Source organism: Capsicum annuum, chromosome 3 (assembly GCF_002878395.1).
Source record: "Capsicum annuum cultivar UCD-10X-F1 chromosome 3, UCD10Xv1.1, whole genome shotgun sequence".
Classification (NCBI taxonomy): domain Eukaryota; kingdom Viridiplantae; phylum Streptophyta; class Magnoliopsida; order Solanales; family Solanaceae; genus Capsicum; species Capsicum annuum.
The window spans coordinates 221565814-221584505 of record NC_061113.1 but is presented as its reverse complement, the minus strand read 5'-3'; the positions used below and the strand labels follow the sequence as shown (position 1 = coordinate 221584505).

Here is an 18692-nt window from a genome sequence, read left to right as displayed (position 1 = left end):
TTTTAAAATAATCAGTTTTTTATTTTTATTTTTTAAATAATTTTATAATTATTTTTTAATAATATGGATCCTCAATGCCATTTTTTATTTCCATTTTAAAAATTTTTATAATTTTTTTAATAATTATTATTTTTATTTTTTAAATATTTTTTAATAATTTATTTCATTTTTTAAACATTTTTATAATTTTTTTAATATAATCAATTTTTATTTTTATTTTTTAAATAATTTTATAATTATTTTTTCATAATTTATATCCTCAATGTCATTTTTTATTTTCATTTTTTTAAAAATTTTATAATTTATTTTAATAATTAGTTTTTTTAAGAAAATAATTTTTTAATAATTTATTTCATTTTTAAAACAAATTATAATTTTTTTAAAATAATCAGTTTTTTATTTTTTAAATAATTTTAAAATTATTTTTTACTAATTTCCTCAATGCCATTTTTATATACTTTAAAAAAAAATTATAATTAATTTTAAATAATTATTGGACCACAATGCCACGTGTCAGCTTTCAATTAGGTCGTTTTGCCACTGTGCAACAAAAACTTTGACCTTTTTACTGATAGGGAAAAAAATACCCAATTAAAACAAAATTTGGGGGTTTAGAAATCTGATAGAAACACATATTAATTTAGAAGTCTAAGTGAATTTTTGCAACAAATTTAAGTGTATGTCGATGACTTTAGCCTAATATAAAACATGTTAGGAGAAGAAGTTTATGAATTTAATCAACCACATCATAAGTTGATAACCATCCTTAATTTTCTATCAACCACTTATCCAATCATCAACTACAAGCAATCAAGAAAAGTAAAAGCTGAATAAAATTACTCCTATTCAATAACGGGATAAACACTCATTAGTTTACATTTCTTAATTGATCCACTTATTTTCTTCTTCATCATCAGCACCATCATCAGCCCACATATCAACCCAATTCTTCTGAGCTTCTTCAAGTCCAAGCAACGACCCGTCTTTCTCTGGATCCCAACTTGCTGACAATGTGCCATACGCTGCTCCAAGTGCTGAAGCACCAAATGTAATAAACGTTGTCAAAAATGGTAACCAAATTGGCAAATCCAACAATTTCTGCTGCTTTATTATATCGAAAATCTGCAGCAAAATCACACCGAAGACCAACGGAGCTCCTACGTAAAATAGAATCCTTCCTATAATTCTTTCCCATATTTCCTTCGGAATTTTGTCGTCACTATCGTCATTGTTGTTGTTGTTCCTTGTGTCAACTTTTTTTGAAGTTTCGAGTTTACCATTGCCGAAGCCTTTCGCTTCGGCATGCAATTTCCATGTGGTTCGGAGGAGGTTGGGTGTACGTACGTTTATGTTTTTATGAAAATGGGTTGGGATTTTTTGGTTCGATGGAAATAAATTTGCTATTGAGAGATATGGATTTTGAAGACGTATGAGAGTTTCCATATGAGCTAATTTTGGTCGTGTCAGTTCTCATGGAGTTTGTGTTATTTTGTAAATGAGGAGCAGTAGTCGTCTTATCCAAAAAGATGAATGGTTGTGCCTAAATCCTTACTTGCGTTCTATTGGGGAATATTTTCAAGATATTTTAGTAATTAGTACCGTGCCTTTCTTTTAAAACTAGAGGCGGATACCCGTCTCAGCCCGAGTTCAATACTATAAATATTTTTTTGCATCAAAATTCAATATTGATGAAATACAAACATAAATGTACATTGATTTAAAATGATAATTTTTTAAATAATAACTATTTGACGGTACTCGCTAAGGAGTGAAGTTTTATAAGATAGTTTTTTCACATGATAAGAAAGTGTAATATGTCATGTAGTCGGGCTATTTTAATTGTTTGGTGATAAAATTGAAACTTGTTACAAAATATAAAAAAGATGTAGAACTAATATTCATAGGATTATTTCATACAAAAACTGGATCAAAAGATATTTCAATTAACAATAAAGTCTTAGATCATCTTCTCAAAGACAAAAGACTTATAAATACATATATTGAAATGTTTTGAACCACTAATAAGTTAAGAAATTCTTATAAATGGGTGCACAATATAATCAGATCGAGATATTCAAATATAACAACAGTTAGAATTGAGATGGCAGGGTGAAAAACATTTTCAAGATTAACTATTGTGATTTATAATAATTTTTATATAATTTTTAAATGATATACGTTATACCGTCTGTCTCAATTTATGTGGTATTGATACAATTTTTGAGAGTTAACTAAATTTTTTACATATTTTCAAAATACTTTAAATTATTAATTGTTGTGATTTGTAGTACTTTTTCTTCTGTTCCAATTTACGTGACAGTAATAAAATTTAGAGAGTCAACCAAAATTTTTTTATGTCTTTTAAATTACTTTAAATTGTTAATTATTATGATTTATAATACTTTTACGTAATTCTCAAATATATAATAGATTGAAATTGAAAGTAAAATAAATAAATATAAAAGGAAGTATCTAAGTAGACAACACAAACAAACATGTCGATCTGCTACCTGCTTATCATTTTACGTCTATTTTATCTTTTTTATTGAATATCATTAATTTTTTAATACTTAGATGATTAATTAAGAGCTGTATTTAGTAAAATTACAATTGAAGCAACTGAAATAGACATGTCATAAATGTCTATTTTTTTAATTAAATATTATTATTTTTGTAATACATAAATGACCTATAATAATTAATTAGGAGTGATACAGTAAAATCAAGGTTGAAGGACGCCAACTTAATTTGAAGCATCAAGAGTTAATTTATCATTTGTCGATTTTATCATTTTATTAAATATTATTAATTTTGTAATACTTAGATGACTCATCATAATTAATTAGGAGCAATATTTAGTAAAATTATGGTTGAAGCAACTACAACAAACATGTCATAAACGCATATTTTTCTTGTTTTAATTAAATACTATTAATATGTTAATACATAAATGACTTATAATAATTAATTAGAGGTGATATAGTAAAATCATGGCGCAACTCTTGAAGCAGTCATGTCGAAAATAACATTTTAATTAAATATTATGAATTTTTTAATACATAAATGACTTATAATAACTAATTAGGGGTGATACGATAAAATCACAGTTGAAGGAGGTCAACTTAATTTAATACATCAAAAGTTAATTTATCATTTTATGTTTATTTTTTTAAAATATTATTAAATTTTTAACACTTAGATGACTCATAATAATTAATTATGAGCGATATTTAACAAAATTATGGTTGAAGCAGATGCAGCAGACATGTCATCTATTTTTCTAATTAAATATTATTAATTTTTTAATACATAAATGACTTATAATAATTAATTAGGAATGATATAGTAAAATCACGGTTAAAGCAGCTGAAACAAACATCATAAATATTTTTTAATTAAATATTATTAATTCTAATATATAAATTACTTATAATAATTAATTAGAGGTAATATAGTAAAAATATTCTTAATTCTAATATATAATGACTTATAATAATTAATTAGAAGTAATATGGTAAATCACGGAGCAATTAGGGATAATATAGTAAATAATGAAGCAGCTGGTCGAAATCAGCGCTTCTATTATATAGAAACTATATCTATATCTATAATCTATAATATATTAAAATTGTGAAGATTAGAAAAGTGATTTGAACTTTTTGTCCTTCATTAAAAGACCATTCTTTAGATAAAATTATCTTTTCACTATTTTCTTTAATTTATTATTTAATTTTTTTTATTATATTAACTAGACTTCTAAAATATATGTGACTCTAAAATATATGAAAGAAAAATCAATTAATATTTTTTTGATCAATTAAAAAAATACTCCTACAATTGGATAGAAAAATACTCCTAAAATATGACTCTATTAAGGAAATACTTTCATAAATATTGAGATGCACGTTAAATTAGAGAGAAATCAATTTAGTTATTGAAAAAATATGATTGATGCTCATCTAACTTGATTCGGTTGCATGTCTAGATTGGTGGATGCTTAATTTTCTAACCCTCAACTTCTTCACTATTTTTGTCAATATAATAGAATTCAACATGTGTGTGTATATATATCTTCTTTGTTTTCATTCAAGTCATTTTTTAGGATCAAAATTTTTGCTCAGACGAGAATTATTTTCATCACACCAGAAGCTTTGTGATCACTATTGTATTATTTTGTTGTAGTTTTACAGATGGTAGATGAATGTCGGTCGGCTTTGAGAATTTTTAGATAAATGTTAGGTTTAATTGTATTGTATTTATATCTTTGTTTTGAATTTTTTTTTTTGTGTAAAGGTTAGGTTTAATTAAATGAATTCTCCAAAAGATATTGAATTTAATTATTGTATTTATCCTTATTATTTAAACAAATAACCTATATAGTGTAACGTTTGAACTCAATAAAGTAAAGTGTGCGTACACCTAAACTAGTTTAGTTTAAATAAGTGTGACTGCATTGACCAACCGTAGTTTTCAAATCCATAAAGAGGTCCATACCCTAGTAGTTTCTTAATCTTAATTTTTTTTATGATTAGTTTAGTTTGATACCGATCATACAACTAGTAAACGTTAAAAATAATTTTGTATAGTCATAAACTTGTAATATATCGTAATGGAAAAAGAACAACCAGAGAAAGCATAGCACTGCCTCAATGTTTAGTGAGAGAAAAAGGAAAATAGACACATATTGTAATACTTAGCATTTTAAGCTTTAGTAAAGGTAATTAATTTGGTTCCGAGAGATATATAGTCGTCTCGTCTAGGGTGGACATTCGGTTTGTTCGATTTGATTATTTAATATTGATTTGGTTTTTCAGTTTTTGAATTGATGAAAATAACAACCGTAGTCAAAGCGAAATAAATTCGTTTTGGTTCGATTTCTACAAATTCGATTTGGTTATTTCAGATTTTTATTATAGTTTTGAAGATTAAAGCAATGAGTCTTTTTTTGTCATGACAGGGCATTTAAAATTGGTGATTTTTTAGAAAAAATATTTTTTTTCAAACCTATTTTTCATTTCCAAATATAAATAACTCAACATGGATGAAATGGAATGAAATAACCGAAAAATATTATTTATGTTGAATATATATATATATATTATTTATATAATTTTGGCTTACGATTTAACCTATTTTTATTTTTTTTTTGAAAAAACCGACGAACCGTTTAACTGAATTTCTAAAATTTGAAACCGAAACCAATTCGAAAAACTGAAAAACGAAATCAAAATTAAACTTCGATTTGATTTTTCAATTTCTTCGAATTAAACCAAAATATGCTCAGGCCCAATCTCGTCCGTTGACAAATGAAGCAAGAAAATGAGCCTAAATCACAAAACTGGGGGCTTCTAAGCCCAATCGCATGCTCATGAGTAGCGCGAGGGATTGACATAAACATACAATAGTCACAAATAATTGACATATGTGTGAGGGAAAAATTCGTAACCTGCAAACTTAAGCTCACAATTAAGAGTTTTATAGCAACTATTTCATAATTACTTAAAATAGCAACTTGTATTTTGTATTTTACAAACTTGTTGCTACGTAAAGACATATACAAATGGATTTACTGTCCCCCTCTTACTCGAATCAGTTGAGTTAAATAATGTATAATTACCATATGTATTAAAAGCTTAAGATTCTTTTTCATAAATACCTCTTAATTAACGTAACTACCGCTATTTTCAACAACCCAAATCAAAATTCAAAATGTTGTTTCACAGTGTCGTTTTCAACAACGAAAATCAAAATCAAATCAATTGAAGTTTCTTATCTTCATGATCTTCGAAATTTCAAATTAAATCATCATTGTAGTTATAGGTATTGAATCATAAAATTAATTTCTTATATGAATTTCATCAAATTAAAATCACATTGTTTAAAATCTTTTTTTAGTATGTGTTTGTTATTTCGTCAATTTTTTTTTTTGGTAAATAATTTGTGAATATTTCGTAAATAAATTTCAAAACAAATTAAGACAATTGTATATTGAACTGATCGAATTATATTCTGATCAAAAGTTTTGTGTCTATTTAAACTGTATATTCTGATTGATTTTGCTATCTACTCAAACAGTAAATTTAGTGTTTTTTGTCGGAATGTAATATATAGTCAAAGAGTCTATTTGTATATACAGAATGATAAATTGTATCTAGTTAGGTTACTATTTGGATATTTTTTATAATATTTTTTTTTAGAAAAAAAACTTGAAAATGCGACCACACGTGGTCGCTTTTATTGTGACCACAAGCTGTGGTCACTTTTTTGTGGTTGCAAAAACTGTTTTTTCTAGTAGTGAAATTACCTCAAACTCACCAAAATGGATTTAAAATAATCAAAACCTTTTAAGTGGGTAACATCTAAATTTATTGAACAAGTCACCAATAAGAATCAAGCTCCCAGTCCAATTGCTCGTTTGTGTAACCATTCAAAATATAACATCTTCAACAATTAGATTTTTCAATTAACTGAAGCTTTATATTTTAGTTAAATATAACTGTTGTGTGAAACAGTGACTTTGCAACATGTTGGTCCTTTAATATTACCCTTCTGTTTTCATATAGTTCCAACTCCAATTCATCCCCTATAATCATAAATATCCAATCATTATCAAATCATCTCCTTCCAATCATTAGCCTAGTATTATCACGAGAGTAGAAATAGAAATCTTTCCTTTTTGAAATATTATGAAGGTAAGAATCTGCAATTAAAATATCAAGTCACTAATGTATTAATACCTGAAGGTTACTATCAATCAAATTGTGGCCTACCTGAAGGTTACTATCAATCAAATTGTGGCCTAAGAAATTCTTTATAGTCGTTCTTAAACTCCACAAAACTCTCTACGATGCTTGTTCTTTTCCAGTTAGAGCTGCTTATCGGACGGATCGAATGAACCACTACACTTAACGGTTTGACTTAATGGTTATCGGTTTTAAAATATACAAATCCACTAGTCAACCGATAAGATATAAGTTGGTTCGGTAACGGATAAATAATTATCAAGCGGTTTATCGGACATCCATAATTTCTACTTGAATGAAAACACCTTACAGAAAACACTAAATAGAACAGAATAGTTGGCAATCTCAATCATAATAATTTTTTCAATTTATGTTGTAGATGTTTCAAAGAGAACTGTCAACATTATAAACAAAAAGTTTTCAAAGTTTCATTTGCCCAAGCTATAGTACATCAATTTCTCTTCACATTATGACATTCTTGAAACAAAAGTGGCATACATTACAACAAATTAGGAGTCTGTGGCACCCTATATAGGATTGGAATTTGAACTGTTTTTTCATGAATTGCACAAGGGTTCCAGCAAAAGCTTTCATAAATAAAGTTTCACCAAATGCTTTCTTAACCACATCATCCACTGCAGCCTTGATCCTCGATCATCATAAATAAATGTTCTATTGAAAATTACTTCTACCAACAGGAAAGCAATCAAGCAATTTCAGTGGTCATCTCTGTAGAATTCAAAGCCAACAGTGAGCTTCAAAAAATACAAATAAAATCCTAGCACTAGAAATATTAAACAACAACAACAACATACCCAGTGTATTCCCACCTAGTGTATTCCCACCTAGTGGGGTCTGGGGAGGGTAGAGTGTACGCAGTCCATATCACTACCTCAAGTGAAGTAGAGAAGACAACCTTTTCTCAGTGCTCATCTCAATGCTAAGTTGCTTACTAGAATCTGCTGCTTTACTTTTTCCCTTACGAGAAGACAACCTTTTCTCAGTGCTCATCTCAGCCATTACCTTATCATAATTTGCTCCCATGCCAACAATCTTTTCCTTATTATAAGGAATGCGATATGCTGCACACCTCCCTTCTATATTCTCCTTCTTAGCCATATCCATAATGTGATGCCAGCACCAGACACATATCTCAATTCACCATTTGAGGATGACTACAAGTTGAAATCAGGATATAGGAATCCACCCACACATTTTGAGATAACAAACTTGGAGTTGTAAAGAAAGCAGATTAATGAATATTTGTAAGGGTACATCATGAGGTTCTTAGTATACCACCAAAGTCTACAACAATGCAACCGAGTCATATATACTAGTTAAGGCTTGACGTTCATACCTCTGTTTAAGGGAAGGCTCAACAGAAACAACATAGTTTTTAACTGCTCACGCAGCAGACCTGTCCGAAAATAATAAACCAAACTCTCAAAAGCTTTAAAGGATTCTATATTCACTATGTATTATGGATGACTTGCCCTTAAGAAAACATTCAATAGGAGCACCAAAGGATGTGGCTCTGTAGCAGGAAAACCTTAGAGACCAAAGTTCAAACCCCAACAAAGAAAAAAATGCTAGGTGATCTCTTTCCATCAGCCTAAGCCTGGGCAAAGTTACCCAGTACCTGCATTGGTGGGTCAGTAGCAGATATCCGTGGAATAGTCGAACTGTGTGCAAGTTCGCCCAAAAACCACCATTATAAAAAAAGGATAGATTCCAATAAACAACGACATCACTAAATTTCTAACAGGAATACTTCACGAAATACCAATAGATTTTAACTAGAAAAAAAGGTAGCACTAGATCCAATCACCTATCTCAGTCTTAAATCTAAAGAAGTCAAGTCCAATCACATCACTTTTGCAATCATAAACAGAATCAACAACCTGCAGTGGAAAGAATATTTCTGATAGTACAGTTAATTAATCAACCAGATTACGAAAAAGAGTGGTCCAGAAAGAACATACTGGATCATTTTTCAAGAACTTCACAATTTTTTCCAATTCTTTGTCATCAATTGCTGTTTCAATTAAAGCATGCTTGGTCCTCTGAATTAAAAATACAGCAACCTGCAATTCATACTCCATTTGTTGTGCCAGAGTTTTAACTATACATTAAAATAAAGAAATCACAAATAATAAATTTGAACAAGTGTATAGGCTCATTTACCATTCCGAGAAGGTTGCCCACAACAATAGAACTAATGGGATTATAAATTGGATTTCCTATTGTGATATTCACTACGACCAATTATGCACCCACGATAACCAGCTACAGATTGAACTCCAAATCATGCATCACTAACAATACCACGTATAAGTAGCTTGGAAATCTAATAAAAACATAGTGTCTATTACCTCAGTCATGACAACTACAGCTGTAGGATCATGACCACGCCAAATATACTCTTTCACTTTCATTCCTTCTGAAGCAACACCCATTTTCACAAATTGAATGGCCACTACAAGAGAAATGCCTAAATAGATCCAGAACTCTAAATGAGACAAATAACATTAACTATGAAAAGAACGGACAATCCTGCTACATGCACTATCGATTATCTGATAAATTGTACTCTCTATCATCAAATTAATGGTATGGATTTTCTTTTTTCTATTATAGGGATATACACAGTTGGATGAATGAGGAGAATTAACTGTGTTGCATCAAACAAACAGAGAAAGATGTTGAGACTTACAGATGGGTAGAATCTGTGCACATTAAGAGCTATTTAAACAATAGGCAAAAAGCACCTACAGGCTACCCTGTAGATTTTTAGTAAAAACTAGCACTTGCCTCTCACGTTTCAAAATCACCTCTTTCCAAGTTTCCATTCAGGAAAAAAAACATAACATCAAGAAAACTGTTTCATCTAACTAAGAAATTAAGAATCTTAATATTTATCTAAAAAATAAAACAAAATACTAAGTCTCAACAGCTTTTGCTCGATATACTCAGCAAAATGCTCTTTTTCCTTGAATTGAACAATCTCAAGTCTCAACTTTGAAAGATGTAGCAGCGATAAGAATAACTTTTACACAGAAATAACTTGTAGTTGCACACTTGCTTTTGCACACTGAAAGATGTAGCAGCCATAATTCTGTCCACTGAAAGATGTAGCAGCCAACATATCCATAAATCCTACTTGAAAGATGTAGCAACCATGATTCTATCATTGACAATGTAAACCAAATATTAATAAATAATCAAAACTCAAGTAATTGATATATTATCTAAAAGTAGCGTGACATTTGATGCATATGAATAACTTTTTATGTAAAATAACCTGCAAGGGACTAAGTATACTAGAGTCATCCAAAAAAAATAGAGATCAAGTACAATACAAATTGTTGTCATTATCAGTAATCTTACAACACAACAAAGTATCAACTAATAAAGAAACATAATATAAATTACTTTTATCTTTTTATACTATTAATAACCTTGTGAAAGTCATCTTGTAGGCTTGTATGAGTCAACTAATAAATAAAAATCATTTATAACAACAACACATATAAAGATAATATTATTACCTTTTTCAATTTGTTCGAGATTATCAAGATCTTCCTCAATACTAACAGGTTGTTTTAATTGTTCACTTCAAAGCCAATCTTAAAGACACACTAAAACTTGCACCAATTTAGGAGTCAATGAACTCCTAAATGAATCAAGAAGACGTCCTCCTGTACTAAACACAGATTCAGATGCAACACTTGAAACGAGAATAGCTAATACATCACAATCCATATTAACAAGAGCAGAAAATCTTGTTGCATTCATTTTCCACCAGAGCAGAATGTTAAATTCTTTAGTATCATCTTCAGTTTCTTCTCCAAAATATTTATCTAACTCTGTTCTAGCATCTAGACCTCTATTCATAGCTTTATATTGCTTTAGATCTTGCATGAGTGAATCTAAAGGTCTTGTACCTTTGGCACTTACTTGACTGCCAGAAAGCATCAAAGTAGAAGTCTCTAGTGAAGAGCAAGGTGAAGAAACAACAACCACTAGCCCTTTTGAATTGGATTTTACATATTCATTAAATAATAAAATTATGTATTTCTTCACTGCTTCTTTCAAAGATAGACCTTTATTTTCTCCAAACATCTTTATAAGTGCATAGCCAACTGAATCAAGCTTGTAACGAGGATCTAAAACACATGAAATAAAAATTATCTTGTTCATTTTTGTTGGATCACCTCAATACTTATCAAATTTTTCTTTCATCTTCCTCGCCATATTACTTAAATCAGTATCTTCACTTGCAATCAAATGATTCTAATAAACAACAACAACACAAATTTTAAGAAAATGAATATTAGATGTAACGTAAAGTGATTCAGATATTTTCAAAGTGAGAAGATAAAAAGTGTCAAGAAATTTTATAATTCTTTTCACCTAAACCCAATCACTACTCAAAAGTTCACCAACATTTTCTCCAACTTCAATATAAGAATTCTCAAGATAATGTCTTAGGCCAATTTCACGAGAAGCATAATTTGTAAATGCATTCTCAAATTCAACAACCCTACTTAACATTAGGTAGGTGGAGTTCCATCTAGTTGGAACATCTAAGAACAAAGATTTCTTGCAACTGAGTTGTTCATCATCACAACTTTCTTAAAACCTTTTCAACCTTGCAGGAGATTGCCTAACATATCTCACTGCATGTCTAACACGTTCAATAGACACAGAACTTTCTTTCAAACTATCCTGGACAACAAGGTTCATAATATGCGTCATACACCTCACATGGAGGTGATCACCGTTCATCAGATTAGCTCCCATCTTTGTCAAATGCTTAGATAGCTCTTTTACCGTTACATAATTTGAGCTCGCATTATCTACAGTGATAGTGAATATTTTATTTATTCTCCACTCACGTAAGCACCTACCAATATCATTTGCCATATCTTCACCTTTATGGCTAATAATAGGACAAAAATTAAGAATTTTCTTACGCATATTTCATTCACTGTCAATCTAATGGGCAGTTATACACATGTAATTAATTCTTGTATGGAAGTTTAGGTGTCGGTGGTTTACAGATTCTCTGTTTGGTTTTCATAAAATACCTCTTTAGCTTTTGTTTTTCTTCATTCTAAAGATTAAAACTCCTTAGTGACAGTACTACGGGAAGGGATCCAAAAATTAGGTTGTGTCACTTTCATAAACGCCCGAAAACCTTCTTTTTCAACAAAGTTAAAAGGAAACTCATCAATTATCCCCATACGACATAAAGCCTTCCTACACTCTTCTTGGTCAAATTTCCAAAGCACAACAGCTACATCACCTTGACTACCCCAGGAATAACTTTAAAAGCTAAATTAGATTGTTTTTTTATCAACACTAGTAGGACACGTCAATAGATGACCAAGAAGAGTGGACGTACCGTCTCTTGACTTAAAAGAATATTCATTGGAGCAATGGACACATTTTGGTTTTGTACCTTCAGAACTAACAATTTCTGTAAAATGATTCCACGCATTAGACCTTTTTTTCTTCTTTTAGCAATAGTCGACTGAGTTTTAATGGTTTCAGATTAAGTTGCTTGATTTGAATCTCCACTTTCACCTATCACCTTATCAACTTGTATATCTTCAGCCACGCTATGAGTTGATTATGAGTTACTGTGATAAAAAAAATCAATTCAAAAAATTATCAGTATCAGAACAAAGAACATGAAAATTAACACATAATGCAAGAGCAATTATCCGAAGAATTAGTGACCCATAAAAAAATTAGGCAACAATTTCTCACATAAAACTTGAATATAAACAAAGAATTGAGCCAATTATTTATTGCTCGCACATATTGAAAATAGAGTGAAGATTAAGAAAACACATACCCTGTACAATTGAACCAAAATGAATGAATAAATTCAGAAAAATTAGACTAAAAAAAATACATGCAAAAAATTATACTTACATATCCAAGTACATGCACATCACCATTAACATCAAAATAAAAAATTAAAGCAAAACAAAGATGATAAGAAAACAGATGAAGATTAATAAAATACATACTCTGTACAAATCGAACCAAAATACCCTATAATTTATTTTTTTTATTTTCCTTTTTATATTAAAAATAGAGTGAAGATTAAAAAAACACATACCATGTACACTTGAACCAAAGTAAAGAAATAAATTCAGAAAAATTAGGCTAACAAAAATACATACAATAAATTATACTTACATATTCAAGTTCATGCACATCACCATTAACATCAAAATAAAAAATTGAAGCAAAACAAAAAAAAAGTAGGGAAGAAAATAAAAAATCCACAACTCACCAGAAAAAAGAGATAATTAGACAAAGATGATAAGAAAGAGATGAAGATGAAGAATCGATACTTACTAAAAAGCATTGAAAACTTACTTAAATTATGCTTCTCAGCAAAAATATATTACAGTGGAATTGAAAAAACCAAAGAAAAGAAACTTGGTGGAAAATCCTTTACTTAATTGCTTTGAAACTATTTTTAAAGTTTAAACTCGGCACTCGGCAGAGCTTTTGAGTTTGAAAGTCGACAAACCTTTTGGCTTTTGGTGGCTGTTGTACTGCTTCTTTGTTTTACTTTACTGTTTTATTTTTTATATTATATAAGGGTTAATTAGGATTTATGGATGGGTATCCATTAGGTTTGAATTTATATTTTATAATAATATAAATTAATATGTATTTTATATATTTAAGTGGAAAAATATAAGTATATATGGTAATTATTAACGGATTAATAGTTTATCCAATAAAAAAATTATGTAATCCATCCTCATTTTAATAAGCTGTTAATTAAAAAATTTTAATTCGTTCACCAATCGTTTATTCGATAAGCCAATACCAATGAACCAATAAGTCAATTTTAGGAATGACTTCCAATTTTGCGAATAATCTGTCCAATTTTGAACAGCTCTACTTCCAGTGATATAGGAGTAAGTTGCCCTATTTTTTCCAACTCCTTTAATAACGTAAAAACGTTACCTGGCAGATTATAAGAATGAGTTTGGCTCACTTCTTTTAATTATCTTAATTATTTGAGAAAAGGATGTAGGCTGATTATTTTTTAAAAAATGGCCATAATTTAAAAAGGATGGACAATTGTAGCCAGTCGGCTATTTTTAATTTTCTTTTTTATCCATTTAGCCCAATTGGGCACATGCAGTTTCTATACTCAATTGATACACTTTTATATCAAATTGATATACTTTTATACTATATTGATACACTTTTTAAAAAAGAGAAAGGAAATTCTATGCAAACACATGTAATTCCTATACCCAATTAATATTCTTTTATATCACATTAATACACTTTTATACTACATTAATATACTTGCAATGTCCATATACTCAATTGATACTCTCTTATACTAGATTGATACATTTTTAGAATGCATATAGAAACTATATAGAGTCGTATAAAATATATATGTAAATAATAATTGTACTTAAAAATTGTATAGAATGTGTATAAAAATGCTATAATTATTATATAGAATATGTATATGTATAGAAACTGTATCATTATTATATATATAAATATATATCTTTAACAATTGTATTGTATTAAAAGTATATGATATTATATTTTATTGTATAAATAAGTAAAACTAAACAAAACAAATAGTATGTTATTTTAATAATGTTGGTGAATGTAAAATAATCTGAAAAAAAAGCAAGCAATTACTTGATTGTTTAAAAAGAATAAAAAAGAGTAGAATCTTTCAAAAAACAAAAGTTCACTTGAATTGTCCAACGTCTACTTTGACTTTTGAAAGTGAAATGGACTAAACTTTGCATTCTTAAAACAAGAAAGAAAAAAGGACATGGGTTGTCCGCTGGGCTAAACTAATTCCTTTTTTTAGTCATTTGACCCAATTGGTCACATGCAGTCTCTATACTCAATTGATACACTTTTATACCAAATTGATACACTTTTATACTATATTGATACACTTTTTAAAAAGGAGAGGGGAAATTCTATTCAAGCACATGCAGTCCCTATATCCAATTGATACTCTTTTATACTGTATCAATACACTTTTATACTACATTGATACACTTGCAGTGTCCATATACTCAAGATACTCTTTTATACTAGATTGATACATTTTTAGAATGCATGTAGAAACTATATAGTCATATAAAATATGTATCTAAATAATAATTGTAGTTAAAAATTGTATAAAAATGCTATAAATATTATATAGAATATGTGTATATATAGAAATTGTATCATTATTATATATAGATATATATATATCTTTAACAATTGTATTATATTAAAGGTATATGATATTTTATTTTATTGTATAAATAAGTTAAAACTAAACAAAACAAATAGTATATTATTATAATAATGTTGGTGAATGAAAAATAATCTGAAAAGGAAAAAAATAATTACTCAATTGTTTAAAAAAAAATAAAAAAAAGTAGAATCTTTAAAAAAGAAAAGTACTAAACTTATTACAATTCTTTTTGAGTGTCGGTTGATAGATCCATGCAAAAATTGAAAGAAAGTGCAAAAATTAGTCACGAAAAAAATGGAAAGTGAGGTTGCATGGGAGAAAAAGAAATGACGTGAAGGTGAAGTACTTATAAACATTTTAGAGTCAACTCAAATATACTGGTCAGAAATTTAAATTATCCTCGATTCGAAGTTAGGCTCTTCTAATTTTTTCATGAAGAGTTAACAAAGAATTAGGACTCCTTTTACATTAAGTTAGATTTTTTGAATATTGTACATTTACAGCCCAGCATAGTCCATGCACAAATAATTCAAAAATATAGATAAAATTGTAATTCATACTAGTATTTGCACTAAATTTCAAAAAGAAACAAAAAAAAAAAAGAAGTTAAAAGAGATCGTACAAGAAGGGCATATTAGGAAGTTTGTTATTTAAACAGAAAAGGATTATATTTGCATCTCTATTTCACGAAAAAAAATGGAAAGTGAGGTTGCATGGGAGAAAAAGAAATGGCGGGGAGTTTGGGCTAAGCAGTGCCATGATCAAGTGGCTATTTATTAGGTTTTTAAATTTAGGTGCTAGTTTTGTGGAATTATTTTAATTTTAGGTGTTATTTTTGTCCTTTCCCTAAAAAGAAAAGGAGCCAAAAAATATGGGTCCATTAAAGATGAAAAGTCGGCCCAGTACACAAAACGGGAAGGGTCGAATCGTGATGTAGAATTGAGGGGAATACATGCGCCCATCCCTTAATGGCTATTTATTGAGTTTTTAAATTTAGGTGCTAGTTTTGTGAAATTATTTTAGTTTTAGGTGTTATTTTTGTCTTTCCGTAATTATTTATTATCAAAATTACTAATTAATCCTTCATTAAAATAATTGGAATATTACACTTCTAGGTGAAAATATGTTGTTTGATTATAATTCTGGACGCAAAAATATCATATGTGTATTTATCAATATGTGATCCATGACATTCTTAATTAAGATGTTGTAAACTAAAATTGCTAGAATCCCTGATTAACATAGTTGTTATGAAAATCAACATAGTTCTCTATCTCGTTGTATATTGGTTCCTATCAGTTAAAAAAATAAGATTTACAACAGACCAGTTAGCAATAAATCGATCATCAGTAGGGGAAAACAAAAATCAAATTGCATAGCCAACGTGAATTTATTAATTTTACTTCCAGAAGTTGTTCAAGGACGTCTTCCATTGTAATGATACCATTTCTGTCTTCTCTTAAAGCTAAAGATAATTCCAATATGTCACTAATTTTTCCGTCATCTGATATGATATAAATTTTTTGAAATTTATGGTCTAAAACTAGTTATAGATATTTTTGTGACTATAGATTATTTGAAAATGGATATTTTAAAGTCAAATTGTTACTAAATATAGAAATGTGTCATTCTTTATTAGACGGAAAAGTGAGTCATATATAATTGTTCTTACCCTTTTAACTGCATAGCCAGAGTATACAGGCATGCGACTGTGGCCTTTGCTTATGATCAGATTCATCAACTCGCTGAGAATCATCAATGGGTTAACATGTAAAGTAGAAGTGATAATTGAAATAAAAAAATGACAGGGACTTAGTAGCATGCTCAATAAGTTTATAATGAAGATCAAGGGAAAAGACTCTGGACATGGGGGTCATTGCATCTTTAACTGTTTTCTGAGCTAGGCCCAATGCTCCAACAATTTAGGTTGTTTCATCGTGGCTCAACTCTCCGCCTTCCGCTATCTCTCATCTAGGCTAATTCAGAATCTAGAGTTAATGATTTTATTATATGTGTACATAATTGGGCTGAAAGTATTAGATAAATAACTTATCTTAGTTACGACTCAGGTTAACCAATATACGACTCAGAGCTATCTAAGTCTTTAAACCAATATCAGTCACATTTTTAATTGTCACTTTTTTTTTTTGCATAGTTGAAAAAAATTTGAACGTGATAATTATTTTTGAATAATCTTGTTAAACTAAAGTGACTGTTAATTTGGCACGAAGGGAGTTCTAAGAGCAAGTGAAGTCACGATTGATCCCGTAGCTTAATAATAATAAAGTTGTAGCTATATATGAAGTCATTTCTTTATTTCCTGCTTATTGGCAATACTATCGAGTAGTGTCATCAGACATCAGTGCTGGTTGAATGTTAATGGATGTCCATTTACAATTTTTACGGGAGCCAAAGGACTTCATCAACTTATACCTGCACTTTGTGTCCACTATAATGACAATAACGTCCTCTGTTTTTAACAACTGTAGAACAATTACTATTATTTTATTCATTCAACTAATCCATTTGATGGAACCCAAAATTAGTTTTGCTCAATTCGTCATCACCTTTTTTTGTCAGTTTGTGACTAATAATATAATTGGGAAAGGGCATTACAATTTTTATAATAAAAGATGAATAATTACAAAAAAAAAGCCACGTGGATGTTACTTTAAGATGGATACGTTAATGGACCCTCCGGTTTGTGATTTCGAATAAATAATTGATGTGTCACCATGCAAGTTCTTGATTTTGTGGCTGGAAAGGCAGCGTAGTATATATATTTTATATGGAAATACTTGGTGGAAAACAGAAGTTGCATTGCCTCTACTTATCTTTATTTAATTAGAAAAAAAAACTAGTGGCAGTGAATTTTTCAAATTCACGTACCGAAATTTGCATGAAAATGATTTGCGAATGCAGGGAATCAGTACCCTAAACCTATTAATTAGTTTAGTTCATGCAGTGCAAAGAATACTTTTAATTTACTTAAAAGGTGGTCATTCAATGGGTCAAAATTTGGATATGCTAACTGGACATATTGGATGGTGACATGTAGAGATTAAATATATAAAATCCTTCTTGAAGGACCGGATCTGTCATTCTTGTTGGTTTGATTCCATTGTAACAAGGCAGGGGACATATCCCAGTGGGAAGTCGAGATAAGCTCAAGAGTGTTGTCATTCACGTATAACGTGGGATCCTCTCTATCAGTTACACAGTTTAATACAATAATGGAAGATAATGTGCAGTAAATATTATGGGTGAGATTCACATTCACTCAAGGCGTTATGCAGGGGTTAGCTTTAAATATATCACTATCCCTCAGTTTGTACCGGCCCATCCCATCACATTCTTTTTTACTCACAAGCTGTTACTCTCAAGTTTTATAACCAAAAACTCAAATTCTATTACGTCTTGCTTTTCCGATGATGTTGCCGGACAACCACTTCGGAGAACAAGCTTAATCTACATCATTACATTTTATATCATCATCCGATTCATTGTTATTTATATCATTTCATTATCTTAATTAATCACGTCTAACTATAAAAGCAATTTATCATAAACAGTCCTGTTGTCTGGTCATCTCAATTTGCTTGTCATTGAGCTATGATAACAAATTCAACTGTAATCGATTTAAGGGTAAACAGTCATGATGCACACACGGTTTTTGAACAGCA

The 18692-nt window shown here is 29.3% G+C and overlaps 2 protein-coding genes across 24 annotated transcripts; both read right to left on the bottom strand.

Annotated features, from left to right (window-relative positions):
• Nucleotides 1-749: 749 nt before the first annotated feature.
• Nucleotides 750-1629, bottom strand: LOC107863211 (uncharacterized protein PAM68-like). Its single transcript, XM_016709028.2, has one exon. It carries the CDS (start codon nucleotides 1441-1443, stop codon nucleotides 883-885), a length of 561 nt encoding a protein of 186 aa, XP_016564514.2. The 5' UTR covers nucleotides 1444-1629; the 3' UTR covers nucleotides 750-882.
• A 5454-nt stretch (nucleotides 1630-7083) lies between these two features.
• On the bottom strand, nucleotides 7084-13356 carry LOC107863212 (metal tolerance protein C4). 23 transcript variants are annotated; one of them, XR_007053628.1, is made up of 7 exons: nucleotides 13140-13290; nucleotides 10202-12388; nucleotides 8726-9927; nucleotides 8572-8644; nucleotides 8101-8160; nucleotides 7574-7918; nucleotides 7084-7472 (listed from the first exon to the last, which is right to left on the bottom strand). XR_007053628.1 is itself a non-coding variant. In XM_047409395.1 (5 exons), exons 1-4 carry the CDS (start codon nucleotides 9197-9199, stop codon nucleotides 8081-8083), a joined length of 339 nt encoding a protein of 112 aa, XP_047265351.1. In that variant the 5' UTR covers nucleotides 9200-10195; the 3' UTR covers nucleotides 7084-7472; nucleotides 7574-8080. The 23 variants fall into 23 exon arrangements, 1 of the variants encoding a protein (XP_047265351.1); XR_007053627.1 differs by having other exon boundaries at nucleotides 8101-8644; nucleotides 8726-8827; nucleotides 9116-12388; XR_007053639.1 differs by lacking the exon at nucleotides 8101-8160.
• Between the last annotated feature and the right edge of the window lie 5336 nt (nucleotides 13357-18692).